The following is an 18,967-nucleotide window of genomic DNA, read 5'->3' as shown; positions in this document are numbered from 1 at the left end:
CAAGTGTTAATGGGTACATGTGTGTATTATAACAGGTGTGTATTATAACAGGTGTTAATGGGTATATGTGTGTATTATAACAGGTGTGTATTATAACAGGTGTTAGTGGGTAAAGGTATGTACCTGAGGTGGGTTGGTAGATTACTCTGTACCCCATGGTGGGTGAAGGGGGCATGTCCCAGGCAATTCGGAAGCGATTGTACCATTCCTCAGACACCCTCAGGTTGCTAGGCGCCGACAGGGGCACTGTCAAAGACAGAAGTTAGCAGAGTTACCCCAGGGCATTTCTCGCCTGTCAGCTCCAGTCCTTTCACAAGATACATCAAATGAGTTCTCCCTCCTCCTATTCACTGTCAATTAGAAAGGGGACACATTCCCCTGCGCTCAAATAATAAGCACCCTCTACGCCACTGTGAATTGCCAAACGGGCCCCGGTCAGAAGTAACGTCCTTCTCCGAGCACAGCGTGACACTTGGGACTCCCCGCCAGCGCCCTGCTGCTGCTAATAATTCAGAGGAGGGTTTTGCGTGTTAAGTAATTAATTACAGCGTGAGAATGGGAACGGTGTTCCGGTGGTTCATTACCAAGAGCGCAGAGGCTGTGTGATTATCAGAGGCTCTCATTAAGTTTAATAATGGACATGATCGATAATTGTCGTCCTGCCCGTGTTGACAACCACCCCCCCCTCCACTTAGTGGGCGGTGTTGTGGACATTTCTTTATACAATGTATTCTCACTGATTAAAGGACTGAGTCCCACGGTTTAGATAGGTAGAGGAATGTGGGGGATCTGGTATTTGCATAGGGGGCATCATTGACTGGTATCAGCTGATGAAAGGGTTACTCTTTATCTCCTTATCTGTATAACTCATCAGGGCATCTATTGTCTGTTCGGGTTCGGTTGGAACTCTTAGAATCGAAGAAGTAACTTATGGCAGGAAGGATAAGGTGGGGGAAGATAGCATTTGACTTGTGTGATAGAACAAAGGGAATGTGTTTGATTGACATGAGGCAGATGGCAGCATCTTACCACACCCCTTTTTCTATGTAATAAATACTGTCGAAATGATGTTTTTATTTAGAGACTATTCACTGTTACTTTGTAACCTGCGTACTCTCTCCTTGCAAGAATATAAAAAAACGTTTAGTGCGCAATTGATTTCTCCTGTCTTATCTACCATTTTCATAGAACTGTTTTGCACTTTAGAAATTGCCATCACAGCGGCAAAGGGAAACAAAGCCAATCAACAGAGACAATCAGCAGAGCCAATCAGAGGGCCGTAATCAGAGGTGATGTGGTGAACCAGGACAGCCTAAATGCTAACCGTGACGCCCGATCCCCCCTGAACAAACGCCCAGGGTATCTTCACCGTTTCACCAAGGAAATGGGCCCTCTTCTAAACCCCTGGTCATCTAGTGGCAAGAACAGGAATGGAATGGAATTGAAACTGCATGGAATATAACAAGGCAAAGCCTTCAGAAGAGTGTTTCTATCATAAGCAACTTATGGTCAGGCATTAATGCGTGTTATGCCCGGGTGTCCCCAACGGGATTCAAACCTACACCCTTTGACGTTACAAGCGCTGGGCCCCGCCGGACTAGAACTCAGGTGCTACTCACATGTTCGGCCCACCGTGGACTCACTGACGCCGTCCTGTCCGTCCTGGTAGACCGGTGTGACCGTCAGCTTATAGCCGGTGTCAGACAGCAACGGCTGGAGAAGGACTGAGGTCTCACGACCAGGAACCAGGACCTAAAGGGTAGAGGGGACACACAGGGAAGGGGGTCAGCGGGGGTTCTGGGGGTTCTCCTTGGTGGCGGTGGCGAATCAAACCAGACGTTCCCCAAACCATCTCATGTCACTGCTACTGACAGAACAAGCCAACGTGTCAATCAGCTCAGCATGGCTGTGGATCGGCCTGGTCTAACAGTAGCCACTCGCCCGGAGTTCAAGTCTTGGTACTTCCTTCTTGGTGGCCAATATTGGCCTCAATGAGGGAACAGATAATTACAACACACTGGATGGTGACAAGGAGGATTAACGTTAAATGAAACCCTGTGTCCCAAACAGCACACTATTCCCTAGTTAGAGCACTATTTTTGACCAGGGCATACACGGCTACTCCACAGTACATCAATGCAACGTAGGGAATAAGGGTCAAAGTTCGCCCAACATTACATTTCTGCATAATGGTAGATGGGTTATTTGGGTCGTGATGTTCTGGTCTCTTGGACCATAGTCAACCTGGTATGAGAACCGCAGTATGATCAAGCACCCGCTGAAAAATAGCAAATAACCAGTTCTGAAGGATGTTCATAAAAGAATAAATTCCAAATGGTGAAAAAGTTCCCTTGGATGGAACACTGAGCAAAATCAATCAAATTTTATCATCGTTACTTGGAATTAGATTTCGAAAGACAGGCTCTTTGCATAAACTATTTATAAACCTCAATGATCTATCCGCTCTGGTTGACCGGGTTTTTAAGACGCCTGACGAGTTAATGCCCCCCATCCCAATTCCGCCGGTATCCCAAACAAACAGCACCCTGTGACCTTCTAAGCGCACTACTTTTGAGGGGCTCTGGGACGAACGTAGTGTGCCATTTGGGACGCTGATCCGCTCCCTCCCTTCCTTCCTCCCATGGCGCATCCTCGTTCCAGGACCTGTCAGAGCCCGCTCTGGAGCCGGAACGGCCCAACAACAACTCCCATTAAGGCAGCTGTCCACTGGACCGGCGGCACTGAAACCAACCTGCCAGTGTTGGCCCGGCCCAAAACCAATGCTCCCAAACTCCTAAACCTCTGTGGGGCCTCGTCCTTACAGGACTCCACTCCACTGTTGTTGTTCCCGGTCCTTGGTCAGAGGTAGTGCTGTGGGTAGGGACTAGGGTGCCCTTTGGGCTGTAGGGGGGTGCCTTCCTCCCCTCCTCTGTGACCTAAATGCTTGTTGAAAAGATAATGGAATGTCTTCCACGTTTCTCCAACCCCTCCATCTTCCCCAGGGCCGCCAAAGGAACGGACACAGAATGCCCCCAGGTGGAAATGAAAACACAGAGGGAGGAGGAGGAGAAAACGTAGGGGTCACGCACCAGATCGCTGTAGTGGCACTTGGCTCCAAGGGGCAAAGAGGGAGAAAGGAGACTAAACTAATCATTTTTCTCATTGTGCAGATGACCCCACACACTTCAGACACTGTGATTCTGTCAAACATGCTGGAGGATAAAATGGGGTGATTCTGTTAAATTGAATGAGCTGGGAGATGGGAATGAGTCTTGTCAGATGATATAGTCTGTCTTAGACCCTGGGGAATTTGGCCAATATATTTCTTACACAGAGACATATTGTGGCGAAATTATTCTCAATAACAGAGAAGAATAAATGTGTGTCAATGTTTTGTACAGTTAAAACCAACCGTGAATGTATCTGTTTTGTGCTAAGTGCCTAAGGACGTTAAGATCAATTAAGCAGGATGAACAAAACAACAGTTGTACATTGGATGACTGTGTCCACCAGCTTTCATATTGAGGTTGATCCCTTCTCTAGATTTTATGTATGTAGATAACAAAGGACCCATGCACCAGGCCAATCCCCAGGTTAACACGTGCGTCACAGTTACGGAAATTAGTTCAACATCTAAACCACCATGATCCGAAGATCAAAGAGGGCGTTAGTTCGGTTTTAAAGACCCCCGACAGAACACAGATAATAATCTTGCTTGTTTCTCTCTGCGAGCGACAATGTGACTTTGTCAGCCTGTTAATTCCATGCAGATACACATTAGATGAGACACACTCCTCAGTCATTACGCGTCTACCTCAGGATCTAACCTTTGCATGGGCTGAACTTGTCCTGTCATCACAATCTAAGCTCCCTGAGGGGAGGCTACTCACCGTGCAGTGCCAGTCCCCCAGGCTATCGGTGTACCATAAAAGGCAGATGATAGGTGGCTGATCAGAGATGACAAGACATGTGGAGTAATCTACTGACCAGCTACCAAAAACACAGCTGCTGCAGGTGAAGGATTGTGGGAGATTTAACTTAAGTAACCGGAGGCAAACACACACACACACACAAAAACTCACACAAACAGACACACACACACACACACACCCACAAACATAAAAACACTCACACAAACAGACACACACACACTCACACAAACAGACACACCCACACAAACAGACCCACACACACACACACACACACACAAACAGACACACACACACACACAAAAACACTCACACAAACAGACACACACACACACTGACACAAACACAGAAAAACACTCACAATAACAGACTGACACACACACAAACAGACACACACACACACACACACACACACAAAGAGACGCATGCAAACATCCAAGGACACAGCTGCTAAGGTGCAGGAATATGTGAGACTTGACTTAAGTAACTGGAGGTGCACACACACACACACACACACGCACACACACCGACAAAAACCCCTGAAGACACACACACAACAGAACATGTGAGTCCAATGCGATGAAAGCCTGCCTGGACCCTCAGAGGCCAGAGGCCTGTTTCAGACTAAAACTCTGACATTGTGTTGCGCCAGTCTGACAGGGAATCTAAGGGGACATTTGTTAATTAACACCAGGGATGTGCTCCCTCCACACTCACCGTCTCCTGGTTACGGTCTCCCCGGAGGCTGACGTAGGTGACCCGGTACTGATCCACCACAGGATCCTGCGGCTCCCAAAACAGCTCCAGGCTGTGGGTGGTCTCTCCCTCAACCCGCAGATCCTGCACTGCCTGGCGCATCGCTGGGGAACACCAGACGGCTCCAATGGTTTATTTAACGGCTTGTTTGATTGTGTAAGTTAGTTGACAACCAGTTAGTGATGAATAGGCACATTATCTTTGAAAAATAGCTTGTCTGTTCTACCAACCTCATCCCGTACAAATTTAATTCGCAGAAGAAGAGCACCCCTATTCCAACACAGAAGAAGAGCATCCCTACTCCAACACAGAAGAGGAACACCCCTACTCTAACACAGAATAAGAGCAGCCCTACTCCAACACAGAAGAAGAGCATCCCTACTCCAACACAGAAGAAGAACACCCCTACTCTAACACAGAAGAAGAGCACCCCTACTCCAACACAGAAGAAGAGCATCCCTACTCCAACACACAAGAGCAACCCACACCACAGAAAGCATTTATAGGTCCATGGGTTTTTTCCAGACCAACAGAAGAAAAACTCAGAGCCCCAGCTAATAATCCAACAAATCTTTTATGAAGGATTACTATAGTTTCAAACAAGTAAACAGAAAACAAACAGTTTTGATTGAATTTGGAAACTCCAGCTCGGTCCCACTTAAGACAGAGAGCAGATGGCACTGTGGCTCTTGGCACAACCAAAATTGAATCAGAGTTATTTGTGGGAACAGAACATTCGGTGACACTGTGAAACAGAGCCTTTTCCATCCAACAGACATTCAAACAACAGTCGCACCATTAATTACCTGCTGTTGTGGTGGCAACCGTTGTTGTCCTGGTCACTGAAAATCCATGGTAACACAATTAGTGAAGAAATCACAGCCCGAAATACAACACAGAAAATGATTAAACAACAACCTTTTCAATTTGTCAAATATCTGTGTTTACAGTGCCGGTCTAGGCTTTGAATTGGACCAAACCAGGAACAAAACCTATTAAACTTGTTACACTTTGTTTGGAGGCATTGACTAACTAAGACCAGTTTTGGCCGGTGTGATTGTAAAGATTGCCCAAAAGGAATCTACAGTCAGTGTCTTAACTGTAGCACAAAACAAAGGAGGACGGGTTGGCATGGCGTGACGCTTTAGAAATTGGTAGACAATGTCTTACGCGTTCTTTCCACCACTGAAACGACATCACTCTCTGATTCGTCTTTGAAGACAGCTTGTAGCATCACTTCATACTCGGTGTCAGGGTTTAGGGGACTGAGCAGAACACTGTTCACATCCCCATTCAGAACCATCTAGAACACACACAGAGGATTGGGGGGCGGTAGAGAGTGAGAGAGAGAGAAAGCGAGCGGGGAGAGGGGGAGAGGGGGAGAGGAAAGGGAGAGGTAGAGGTAGAGGTAGAGGCGGTTGAGTGAAAGAAGTGGGGTAGAGAGTGAGAGAGGGAAAAGAGAGAGAGGAAAGGGTGTAGAGACGGGAAAGGGTGTAGAGAGAGACGGGAAAGGGTGTAGAGAGAGAGGAAAGGGTGTAGAGAGAGACGGGAAAGGGTGTAGAGAGAGAGGAAAGGGTGTAGAGAGAGAGAGGAAAGGGTGTAGAGAGAGAGAGGAAAGGGTGTAGAGAGAGAGGAAAGGGTGCAGAGAGAGACGGGAAAGGGTGTAGAGAGAGAGGAAAGGGTGTAGAGAGAGAGGAAAGGGTGTAGAGAGAGAGAGGAAAGGGTGTAGAGAGAGAGGAAAGGGTGTAGAGAAATATAAAGATCACAGGGTTTACAGAGAAAGGAGAGAGAAAAGAGCAAAAGAGAGGGGGACAGAGAAGGGGGAAGTGAGAGAAGAATCAGAAAGAGATTAAGACATAAAACGCCAAACAGAAAGGATTAAAACACACCTACAGTAATCAATAACATTACCATGACAGCGCAGTGATTAATGTCATTACGATAATGGTGTTGTGATTAATGTCTTTACGATGATGGTGCCGTGATTAATGTCATTATCGTAATAATGCAGTGATCAGCTATCATTGTCAAGATAGCGCAGCCTCACACCCTAACTCAGGTAATCAACAGTGGTGTGGGTAATCTCTCCACCTTCCACTCTGACAGAACACTTTTGGTGGCTCTGTGGTGCAACGTTCTGCCCCGCTACCTCAGCGTCACAGCGTGCGGCCCAAATGGTACCTCCATTCACTATATAGTGTGCTAGTTTCAGCCAGGGCCTGTAGAACTCACAGGCAAAGCAGTGCCTTTGGCAGGGAACAGGGTGCCATTTGGACCAAAGTCACGGTGTATCTCCTTCACAGTGTCAGTGGCCGATTATTTTCTGCTCCGGCGGTTCTCTGTAAACACACCGACCCGCAGACCTGCAGTGCTATCTGTGAAGACCAGCTGGGCTGCGTTCCAGGGGGCCATAAAACCTTCTAGCTGCAGTCGACAGCCGTGGTCCTGGAATGAGCCTGGCCCGGGGGGGTGCGTGGGGGTTGGTTTTTGGGGGTCAGTCGGACTGAGATCACACCTACTGAGTGGACAAGGACTGGCAGCCCTACTTTGCGAGTCCTCTACTGTTTGAACCTGCGATCGCGGTTGGACAAGCTTCAGAAACGTAATCATTCAGGCACAGTCACGTACACCGCTTGGGTTGAACGGTACGTATTGGAGTTTGCGTTGGGTTGTGTTCTGTTGACTCCACTGACCAGTCTCTGACCGATGTGTTTGACCCTGATCAGATTCGGCAGCTGGCAGTACTGACCTCCCTCATGTCCTCTCCGTCAACAGGAGCCCAGGTCAGTTTGTACAGGGCAATGTCCGGAGCAGAGTGACCCCAGCTGACCTGGAAGCTGTCTGTGGTGAACTCACTAGCCCGGAGGTCAAGAGGTCCAGGCGCAGGCTCTGATTGGGAGAACGAGTAATTCACAACCAAAGCATTGTTCTACATGGTTCCCACAAAGAGCCCACAGTACACACCTACAAAATAAAACACCCTAAAAAAGCTTTGACTGCCCTTGTAGGAGAACCCGTGTTTGGTTCCACTGAAGACCCTTTTTAGTTCTAGCAGAATCTGATAAAAGCTCATTGTATGAGATTTGTCAATTCATCCACTGAGTGAAAACCGGCTGTCCAATATCTTCACACCCAATGGAGTCAGCAAGGGACTCTGATTGGTAGTAACTGATGGCGAAGCTTTCTGATTGGGACTTACCGGTGGTGAAGCTACCAAAAAGCGCCTCTGATTGACCCTCATCATAGATCCCAAAGATGGCCACCGAATACTCTGTTAGTGCCTTCAGGTCATTCAGTGGCCATGACGTTACTGGACCTATCTCTACCTGAGGAGAGACAGACAGGACGTTACTGTAGCCATCTCCACCCGAGGAGAGACAGACAGGACGTTACTGGACCCATCTCCACCCGAGGAGAGACAGACAGGACGCTACTGGACCTATCTCCACCTGAGGAGAGACAGACAGGACGTTACTGGACCCATCTCCACCTGAGGAGAGACAGACAGGACGTTACTGGACCTATCTCCACCCAAAGAGAGACAACAGGACATTACTGGACCCATCTCCACGTGAGGAGAGACAGACAGGACATTACTGGACCTATCTCCACCCAAAGAGAGACAGACAGGACATTACTGGACCCATCTCCACCTGAGGAGAGACAGACAGGACGTTACTGGACCCATCTCCACCTGAGGAGAGACAGACAGGACATTACTGGACCTATCTCAACCTGAGGAGAGACAGACAGGACGTTACTGGACCCATCTCCACCTGAAGAGAGATAGACAGGATGTTACTGGACCCATCTCCACCCGAGGAGAGACAGACAGGACATTACTGGACCCATCTCCACCTGAGGAGAGACAGACAGAACGTTATTGGACCCATCTCCACCCGAGGAGAGACAGACAGGACGTTACTGGACCTATCTCCACCTGAGGAGAGACAGACAGGATGTTACTGGACCCATCTCCACCTGAGGAGAGACACAGACAGGACATTACTGGACCTATCTCAACCTGAGGAGAGACAGACAGGACGTTACTGGACCCATCTCCACGTGAGGAGAGACAGACAGGACGTTACTGGACCCATCTCCACCTGAAGAGAGACAGAGAGGACGTTACTGGACCCATCTCCACCTGAGGAGAGACAGACAGGACGTTACTGGACCCATCTCCACCCGAGGAGAAACAGACAGGACGTTACTGGACCAATCTCCACCCGAGGAGAGATAGACAGGATGTTACTGGACCCATCTCCACCCGAGGAGAGACAGACAGAGGAGCAGACACTAGATGTAGACAGGGAAGTGTACTGTGCGCTTATCTCTCCATAGTCATTCAGTTACTCCAGTGTTCTGTTACCTCATCAGTCTGTTCCCCGTCTGTCTTGATGATGCGGTATCCTGTCACCTTCTCTGGGGCAGCGTCCCAGGACAGTCTGGCCGAGTTGTAGTCCACCTCCGTGAACAGCAGGTTCCTGGGCGGGCTCAGGGGCACTGCACAATGATGTTAAAACAGGGCAAGGTCACATAAAGGAGATCTACCGGTCATTCAAAGATGTTATAACAGGGCAAGGTCACATAAAGGAGATTGACCGGTCGATCAAAGATGTTATAACAGGCCATGGTCACGTTAAGGTGTTTGCGAAGTGTCAACAGACAGCTGACCGCATCAAGACCATATATGTTGTCTTGTTAATTCAGTGATGAGGTCACCTAGCCACCCAAATGGATTTGTGAAGCCCGTTTCTCCATTCAACAGCTGGATGTGGGGCTCCAGGATGGACTTACGAGTGGTCTTCTGGTTGGTCACGGGGTCACTGGCCTCCTCTCCGTAAAGGGCGTACACGGTCACTGTGTACTCCGTGGCCGGCGCCAAGGTCACCAGCTCCAGGTCAGTCACCGCCTCGGACACATTCACCTGTTGATTTAACAGGGAAATGACAGGAACCTGGCGACGGGTCGGACCATAGCTCGGATGACTCTCAGGTGATTTCCTATCTATATATAACCCGCTGCCTTTGAACCAGCCCCGGAGGGTCCATAATGAATATGGTGCCATTTTGGAGAACCTCCATCTGGATGCCCGATGAGCATGGAGAAGAAGAATTAAACATGAAACGTGAAGCATCTTGTCGCTGTTGGAAAACAGCTTTTATGTAGTGTTGGGGATTGTTCCCGAGGCTTGTGGTGGTACAGAACAGTCAGATCTAATGAAAATCTAATAGAATGTTAACAGCAGCTACCCAAAGGTACACATGGAAAATCCTTTAGATTCAATAACACAGTGGCAAAAAGAAACACATTCTTTTGATGTAGTTTATCTGAGGGAATACTGCTAGAGATAGAGACAGCCTCTGATTAAGCCCTAGGCCTCTCCAGTCACCATGACAAAGCCAGAGTAATTTATCTTATGGAATAATCCTAGAGACTGGAGAAAGAAGCCGAGGCTAGAGATACAGGCAGTTCTCTCATTGAGGCCTGTTCATGACACCACTAGATCCATTAGACCTGCAGAGCATCAAGAACATCCGAGTGCTGCAGAAGTTTCTCTTCAGTTCTTGCAGGAGACCTACAGACACAAAGCCTTCTATCCCCCAGTGATGCTGTGGTGTTGCATGGACTATCCATCACAGATTTCACCAAAACAAGACAGACTGGGACCATCCCAATCCCCCTCAGGAAGCCCCCACACCCCAGTCAGATCCCATCCTGGTCTTGGACCTCCCGGGCCGTGAGGTTACCTCTTTCTCGTCGGAGGCCCCGTCCTCGGACAGCGGGGCATAGAGGACCATGTACCCGGAAGCGCCATCCACGCTGCGCCACCGCGCCCGTAAGCTGTTGTGGGTAACGTTGTAGAGCTCCAGGCCGTTCACCATGGGGAGTGCCACTAATGCCCGCAGGCATGCAGGCACACACACACACGTACACAACGGAACACACACACACACACACAACGGAACACACACACACACACAACAGAACACACACACAAACAACGGAACACACACACAGCAGAGTGAGCTGAAGTTAAACTCTGGTAAATACTTACTTAAATCTTGGCACAAGGCAGAAAGCTCCTTTAAAGGACATAATTGTCATGATTAGATCTCTGTAAAGCTGAGCAGTGGCAAGATGTTTTTCCCCTCCTTACGGTTGTCCCAACTCTACATACAGTACGACTGAGTGCAGCTAGAACTGCGTAAAGCAGGATCGATGTACAGGGTGCTCAAGTCCCGATGTTACAACCAAACACAGACCTTTCTGTTTTACCTCAGTTATGTGTGCAATTCTGTTTTTAGACGTTTGAGATGTGTATCGATAATGGTTCTGGGCTCCAGGTGATCGGTGAGTGAGGAACGAGGCATGTCACAGCCAAACTGCACAATTACCAACAGGGGAAAGGGGGATTGCATTTCCTCTCTTATCTCGTAAAACTTGACAAACAGGAAATACATCTCAGATGATTTTGTTACATTTTACCCAGTAGGACACATTTACTTTGAAAAAAAGACAGTGTAATGAAATGGAATAGGAAGAGTGAATGTACAAGGTATGATGATGCAGAAACATGTATTACAGTGTACATCGAAATAAACAGTGCATCTACTGCAGGGAGGGCAGCAAGAACATCTTCCATTTCATGCTGAAGAGGAAGACTGGAAGGAGAGAGAAGAAGAGGAAGGAGAGAGGAGAATTAAGGAAGTGGAGTGAGGAAGAGGGGAGAGGACAGAGGGAGAGAAACATAGGGAGGCGGGGAGAGGATGAGGAGGAGTGGAAGGCAGAGGAGAGGAGAGAAAAAGGGGGAGTAGAGGAAGGAAGGGAGGAGAGGAAGAGGGGGAGAAGGGGACCGGCGGGAGGGCGACTCACAGGTGGTCTCGCTGCCCCGGAGCCCCTCACTAGCTGAGCTGGGGTACACAGCAAACACGGCCAGCTGGTACTCGGTCAGAGAGTTGAGGTGCTGCAGCTCCACCGAGGTCTCTGTGCCGTCCACCACAGCCTGAGAACTCACACAGAGAGCCGGTGAGAGGAGGCACAGAGATGTCTCCCGGAGACATCGGCAAACGAGTCGGTTTAGGGTCACCGATATGGCAAAAGAGTGAACCTTCATGGCCCGAAGGAGCCAATGGGTCCAGGTCACAATACTGTTTGACCTTTGCAACCGGGTGCCTTCGACTAATGTGCTCCGAATGACCGTCGTCATGGGAGATGTTACGCATCCTTCTGGAGACAACTGTTACAGTTTAGCCCGAAACATCTGGAGTCTGTAAATCCAGCCAAGCAGTCGTGTCTTGTAAACGTTCAGAAGCCTCCTAAGAGTTCCCCTGTCCAACCCCTCTCATTAGCATATGCCGTGGACCCCAAATGGCACCCTAGATTCTTCACGTAGTGCCCTGCTTCTGGCCAAGATGGTTAGCAGCACGTAAGGGAGTAGGGTGTCATTTGGGACGGCAGAGGTTGGGGCGCGGGATGGAGGCCAATAAAGAGCCAGGCTGTGACTGAGCCTGAAAAGGCTGTATGGATGTCAGGGTGCATGGTTTAACTTTCACTGACATGAACGAGTTAGGCTGAATACAGGGGTGTTTTAACTAAGGCTGGTTAAGGAGTCAGGGGTCAGGATTAGGGTTAGGTTGTATTAGTTGAAGCTGGATATGGGGTCAAGGTTATAGTTAGGTTAGGGGGTATTAGGGTTAGAGGGTACGGGGTTAGGGGGTTAGGTTGCATTAACTGAGGCTGGATGAGGTTGGGATAGGGGTTAGGGGGTTAGGGGGTTAGGGGGTTAGGGGTGGAGGGTAAGGGTTAAGGGGTTAGGGGGTTAGGGGTGGAGGGTAAGGGTTAAGGGGTTAGGGGGTTAGGGGGTTAAGGGGTTAGGGGGTTAAGGGGTTAGGGGGGTTAAGGGGTTAGGGGGTTAGGTTGCATTAACTGAGGCTGGATGAGGTTGGGATAGGGGTTAGGGGGTTAGGGGGTTAGGGGGTTAGGGGGTTAGGTTGCATTAACTGAGGCTGGATGAGGTTGGGATAGGGGTTAGGGGGTTAGGGGGTTAGGGGGTTAGGGGGTTAGGGGTGGAGGGTAAGGGTTAAGGGGTTAGGGGGTTAGGGGGTTAAGGGGTTAGGGGGTTAGGGGGTTACGGGGTTAGGGGGTTAGGGGGTTAAGGGGTTAGGTGGGTTAAGGGGTTAAGGGGTTAGGGGGTTAGGGGGTTAGGGGGTTAAGGGGTTACGATTAACATGACAGTCACGTCTGAGTTCTCATTGTCCCAAAAAATGGTTGTGTGTATGTATGTGTGTGTGTGTATGTATGTGTGGGTGTGTGTGAGTGTGTGTGTGTGAGTATGTATGTGTGGGTGTGTGTGTGTGTGTATGTGGGTGTGTGTGTGTGGGTGTGTGTGTGTGTGTGTGGGTGTGTGTGTATGTGTGGGTGTGTGTGTGTGTGTGTGTATGTATGTGTGGGTGTGTGTGTGTGTGTATGTGGGTGTGTGTGTGTGTGTGTGTGTGTGTGTGTATGTGTGTGTGTGTGTCACCTCTTCAGGTTGTCCTGCCTGCGCTGGGTAGTAAACAACACGGTACTTCTCCACCTTGCCGGGGGCGGGGCTCCAGGACACCCTGAAACTCCTGGCCGTGACCTCTGATGTCACCAGGTCCTCGGGGGCTCCCTGTGTCTCCTGGCTGGCCGGCTCTCCTGGGGGGCACAACGCTGAGTTAACAGCCGGGGTAACATGAACGACGGAACCCCCAAACTGCAGATAGTTGTATATTGGTGGGGTACAGAGTGGAGCCAGGCCTTCACCATGGATGAACCAAATGACTTCAACCTAGACTGTCCATTAAGCATGTTTCTTTCCCCAAATCTGGATCTGGGAGATGGCCTTACAATCCTTCCGGCTAGTTTGTTTCAACATGTTCACCTTTAATCTCCTTGTCCTGGTCCTCCACGCGCTCACAGACTATCTTGGTGAGTCCCTCTACGATGGTGCTCATGACGCTGAAGTCCGCCACGTTGAAAACGTGGGTGTCGTGAGGCTCCGAGGCAATGGCCCGCAGCTCATTCTCATCAGCGTTCTTCACCCCTGCACAGAGGGGCAGAGACACCACATTTCATTCAACTCTTATTCAAGATAAATGAGTGTCTTGCAAGAGGTCATCATGTGCAGTGGACAGGTCTGTTTCTACTGCAGTAGAGACCATTATCTGTTTCTACTGCAGTAGAGACCATCATATGTTTCTACTGCAGTAGAGACCATCATCTGTTTCTACTGCAGTAGAGACCATCATATGTTTCTACTGCAGTAGAGACCATCATCTGTTTCTACTGCAGTAGAGACCATCATATGTTTCTACTGCAGTAGAGACCATCATCTGTTTCTACTGCAGTAGAGACCATCATCTGTTTCTACTACAGTAGAGACATCATCACATTGGGAAATGGCATTGCCAGAATAGATGCAGCCTGATGTCCTACCGATGGCAAAGAGTTCGATGCCTTCATCCCTCAGGTTACTGGCCGGAGGGATCACATCGTCCTGGGACTTCCCGTCTGTGATCAGGATCCCAACTTTGGGAACACCGCTACGGGAGCCCGACTCTGGCTTAAAGCTGTTCTCCAGGATGTAGGTCAGGGCCAGGCCTTAGGGCACACACATGAGGGGTTAGACACTGATACACACAGATTTACACACACACACACACAGAATGACAAGCACACGTCTACAAACAGATATACACAAACACACACTCAGACAAAACACACACGTTTGTGTGTACAATATATGACTGTGTGTACAATTATATATTCTTGATTGATCAACAGACATCACCACGTCTGAGTGATTTTTCTAACGACAAATTCCACTCAGAGCTAACGACTAATTCATCTCTAATTGAGCATATTAGTAGTATTCTCATTAGCGGTTTCCTTTGTCAGCAGCTCCACTTTATGTTCCCCACAGAAACAGGACATAATACAGAACATTAGGATAAGAACCGATTTACATTGCATTATAAAAAATATATATCTTTCCAAATGTACAATGCTCTATAAAACAGCATAGCACACATTTACTGTATTTCGTTTTATGTTTGTGGGTGTGTGTGTGTGTGTGTGTGTGTGTGCGTGTGTGTGTGTGTGCACGTACTATTATACTTGTGAGGTTCGGCCAGTCATAACTAATGAGGACATTTTGACGCTCATTATGTAAATCATTTTTCAAGGCTTTATGTTAAGGTTAGGGTTATTATGGGGTGTTAGTGGTTAGTGAACAGACTAATCTGATGCACTGGCACAGGCAAAACTTTTTTAAAGAAAATAAATGGTTAGACTAAAATAATAAACAAGGAAACATTAAAAATGGGAATATATGAACCCTTTCCCAAAAGGGGAAACCACATTTTCCCAAGAACACGTCAAGATAGAAGGTAAAACTTTGGGACATTAATCAAGATTTAAAAAAAGGCTAAGGTTAAAACCAAGAATTTGGGACTGAGATTTAAAAACTGGAGGCCAGGGAAAAAAACGATAGATAGAATTTGGGGTAAGGATAAGGGATAAGGGTTCAGGTTGGGATGACGACTTGGAGTAGATTAGGGGCTAATGGTAAAGGGTAAGAATAAGGACTGGAAATTAGAAATAGATTTTAGGGCCTAGGGGTTAAGGTGAGGGAATGGGGGCTATGGGTTAGTGTTAGAACCTGGAAACTAGGTGTTGGAATAGGTACGACGATTGGAAAATTGGGGTTAGGTATGGGAATCTGGGGATTAGGGTAGGTATGGGAATCTGGTGATTAGGGTAGGTATGGGAATCTGGGGGTTAGGGTAGGTATGGGAATCTGGGAGTTAGGGTAGGTATGGGAATCTGGGGGTTAGGGTAGGTATGGGAATCTGGGGGTTAGGGTAGGTATGGGAATCTGGGGGTTAGGGTAGGTATGGGAATCTGGGGGTTAGGGTAGGTATGGGAATCTGGGGGTTAGGGTAGGTATGGGAATCTGGGGGTTAGGGTAGGTATAACAGGTCTGAGGATTAGGTTTAGAAGTTAAGGATTGGGTTAGGTATGGGAGTCTAGGGGTTAAGGTTAGGGTTATAATGGGGTGTTAGTGGTTAGGGTTAGGGTCATAATGGGGTTTTAGTGGTTAAGGTTAGGGTCATAATGGGGTTTTAGTGGTTAAGGTTAGGGTCATAATGGGGTTTTAGTGGTTAAGGTTAGGGTTAGGGTTCTAATGGTGTTTTAGTGGTATAATGGGGTTCCCGGTCAGTACCAGTCAAGGTGTTTCCTCCTTTATAAGGCAGACTCTTCACGGCGTCGATCACTGCCTCCTTGGTGGTGAAGGCATTCAGGTGCCACTCAATCCTGGGATCTCCGCTATACTGGGCCAGACCTGGAACGCAATTACATCTGTGTTTGAGCTCAGACTGAGGCAAGCACCGAGCACTACACTAAACAGGGCTGGCGCCGCTCACCTATCCGGGTCTGGTCGATCCCGACGCTGAACGCGTTGACCAGGTTCTCCAGGAACAGGCGGACCAGGCGGAAGTTGATCCTGCCGATGCTCCAGGACCCGTCCACAAGGATAACGATGTCGGCCACGGACCGGGTCGCACAGACAAACGGATCCACTGAAAGCAAGATGGGAGGCGGGAAGAACACCACTTCAACACACATCCAACCATCCAGCGGACAAGCACGAGAAAGGGTTTATTGATGTGCAGACTTGGTCCGAGGCAGAACACAGGAGAACGGGTTTTGAGATATCCGAGACAAAAATAAAGAAAAGACCGTATTTCTTTTAGGCGAAGTCTTTATTGAACATTGACACAACAAGAGGAAAACTTAAAAAAAAACTCTCAACACAGCAGCCACATGAAGGAAACCAGAACATTGAAGGCGAACAAGAGTCATGAGATATTCCATCTGAAAAAACATTTAGGGGTACCATTCATTGGTTTGGAAGACAAAACAAGAGTGACATCTGATTCTAGCCAATTGGAAAAGACAAAGCAGCGCCTGTGTCTCCAGAAATGACATGCTCACCGAGACATAACTGGGAGCTGTGATTGGTGGGATTTGTCTGAGACAGGGGGAGGTCACTAAGAACAGTGCTTTTTGGAGGAGCATGAAGAAGACACCTATTCACTGCCATAAGTTGCTACGGTAACGATGTTCTGATTGACTTAAATGTACATTTAAGCGGCGGACGCCGGACACATCGACGGGGTGATCTTGTGACTGCAGTCTCCTCTTCTGCTTGTCATCTAAAAGATCGTCATCCCTCCTCAGCACTGATTCAAACATTAAACAGTGGCGAGTCCCCTCTGACTCCTCGCGTTGTTTTCACTGAGAACAGCAGAAACTGACGATGCATCTTCCTGATACCGTGGGATGTTGTCCAGACCAGACAGATCTCAGCTGAGAGTGTGGGAAAACCAACCCTCTTTGAGCCGGGCTCTGGGTGAGATAAGACATGGATAAACGCACACACACGTACTGTAACACACGCACCCACCCACACACACACACGCACACACACGCACACACACGCACACACACCCCAAATGGGAAGTGCTCCGGATCAGTCCGCCAATATTGGACTCCATCTACTCTTCCAAGTAATTTTTTGAATCAACATGATTTAATACATATTTTTCCTATGTTGCTCTGCTTACAAAACAGACAGGCACTTTCACAAGGCACAGTGTGTTCAAACGGCCAGGCGTCCATGTAATGCAAAGAAATTATTCTACAAGAGAGACACTTTATTGGTACTTGCGAGTTGGTTCTCAAGTGACCTACCTGATTCAATAACTACTAAATAAAAAATAAATATCTCCTGACGACTAAATCATCAATGTGGACAGTAACTCCTCCAGTCAGAATAGGAGGGATTTTATGTCCGAGCATATAAAATGCACAGGGTTAGGGAGGAAAACGCCAAGCTAGCAATATCAGAAGCCTCTCACCGAGCCAGTGAACGCACCATTTAACCCCGGCGAAAACAAGCCAACCTATGCTTTCCAACGCAGCAGAGAGACAAATAGTGCAAGCTCAACTCCACAAGGACTCCCACTGGTGAACGAGGATCTCAGCTAAATCACATTCCATTTAACATACCTTGATCGGGGAGGCGTGGTCTAAGTGGACCCCATCTATTCAATACAAGCGCGTTCTGTGGCAGAACGGTCTGTGTCATCAAATCCAATGTTTTCCCATTCTTCATGGCCCATTAATATCGGCAAACACAGATGGAATTAAACCCGTCGGACGCTTGGAAAGCCCTATTAGGCCTCCATCCAATTCCACAAGCAACTGACATTAGAATGTTTGGATTAGATTGCACAATTAGGCTCCAGTCCCACGGCCAACTGACATGCCAAAACACATACAAGCAGCTAATTCTAATTCCCAGGGTATTTATGTGGAAATAATTCAGACATACACAGGAGCACCTGTGAAGAGAGACACCTTATCCAGACCCGAGACACCTTATCCTGGCACCAGAGACACCTTATCCTGGTCCCATTATTTGGCCCTCAATAATATACTTTCTCAACAGAACAGCACTTAACATCCTGGGCTATTAACTAGAATATTAGACAAACGTTTCCACAATGTTATGACGGGGACAGTCAGGTTTCTGCTAAGGACCTGAGTTAAGATAGTGAGTTATGAATACGTTTTGTTTTCGGTGAGTCAGGGGGTGTCAAGGAGGAGTCAGGATGACAGTTCAGCCCGGGGGTAAGGGGAAAGGGGGGGTCAGCTCTGCCATTAGAAAGGGGAACGGGGGGGTCAGCTTTGCCATTAGAAAGACACAGTCCCCATCTCCGTGTTATGGCGGGGGACACAGGTCAGGTTGTGCTAAGAGGCTGAGTCATCAATAAAACACTCTGCCTCTACATTGATTCACCGTGTGCTGTCGGCCCTGATCTCACCCACTCAGACTCGATCCTCCCCCCTGCCTCCCTCTCCCCCTCTGTGTGTGTGTGCGTGCGTGTGTGTGTGTGTGTGGGTGTGTGTGGGTGGGTGAACGAGTTTCCAATGCTGGGAATAAAAAAAGAATGCACTCCAGAAACCTCACGGAGACATATTGTGAAGTGGTGCAAAGCAGATGGGTGTGCTTTGGTTTTCTGCGGTGTGTGTGTGTGTGTGTGTGTGTGTGTGGTACAGTGACTGAGAACACAGGCTTGTGCCTCCCCCACAAACAGAACAGTGACCGAAATAGTCACGCACACGGCTGGGTATCTACAGAGAAGGATTTACATGGCAGGACATTAACAATATACAGGAAGGTA

At 48.3% G+C, this 18,967-nt stretch overlaps 1 protein-coding gene across 6 annotated transcripts in view; it reads right to left on the bottom strand.

The window, feature by feature from the left end:
* col14a1a (collagen, type XIV, alpha 1a) overlaps positions 1-18,967 on the bottom strand; it is a 123,232-nt gene that overhangs the window by 72,625 nt on the left and 31,640 nt on the right. For all 6 annotated transcript variants that reach the window (XM_020054968.3, XM_013137931.4, XM_020054966.3 and 3 more), the window contains 16 exons: positions 16,142-16,297; positions 15,940-16,059; positions 14,151-14,315; positions 13,597-13,758; positions 13,213-13,370; positions 11,565-11,694; positions 10,439-10,584; positions 9,486-9,615; positions 9,058-9,191; positions 7,885-8,011; positions 7,435-7,574; positions 5,856-5,988; positions 5,492-5,527; positions 4,647-4,789; positions 1,620-1,752; positions 124-246 (listed from right to left, as the gene is read on the bottom strand). In XM_020054968.3, the coding sequence (XP_019910527.3) occupies positions 124-246; positions 1,620-1,752; positions 4,647-4,789; positions 5,492-5,527; positions 5,856-5,988; positions 7,435-7,574; positions 7,885-8,011; positions 9,058-9,191; positions 9,486-9,615; positions 10,439-10,584; positions 11,565-11,694; positions 13,213-13,370; positions 13,597-13,758; positions 14,151-14,315; positions 15,940-16,059; positions 16,142-16,297 (2,136 nt within the window). The remainder of the gene's footprint in view (positions 1-123; positions 247-1,619; positions 1,753-4,646; positions 4,790-5,491; positions 5,528-5,855; positions 5,989-7,434; positions 7,575-7,884; positions 8,012-9,057; positions 9,192-9,485; positions 9,616-10,438; positions 10,585-11,564; positions 11,695-13,212; positions 13,371-13,596; positions 13,759-14,150; positions 14,316-15,939; positions 16,060-16,141; positions 16,298-18,967) is intronic.

Source organism: Esox lucius, chromosome 16 (genome assembly GCF_011004845.1).
Source record: "Esox lucius isolate fEsoLuc1 chromosome 16, fEsoLuc1.pri, whole genome shotgun sequence".
Classification (NCBI taxonomy): Eukaryota; Metazoa; Chordata; class Actinopteri; order Esociformes; family Esocidae; genus Esox; species Esox lucius.
Note: the sequence above shows the minus strand (reverse complement) of the source record. Positions and strands in the feature narration are given on the sequence as shown.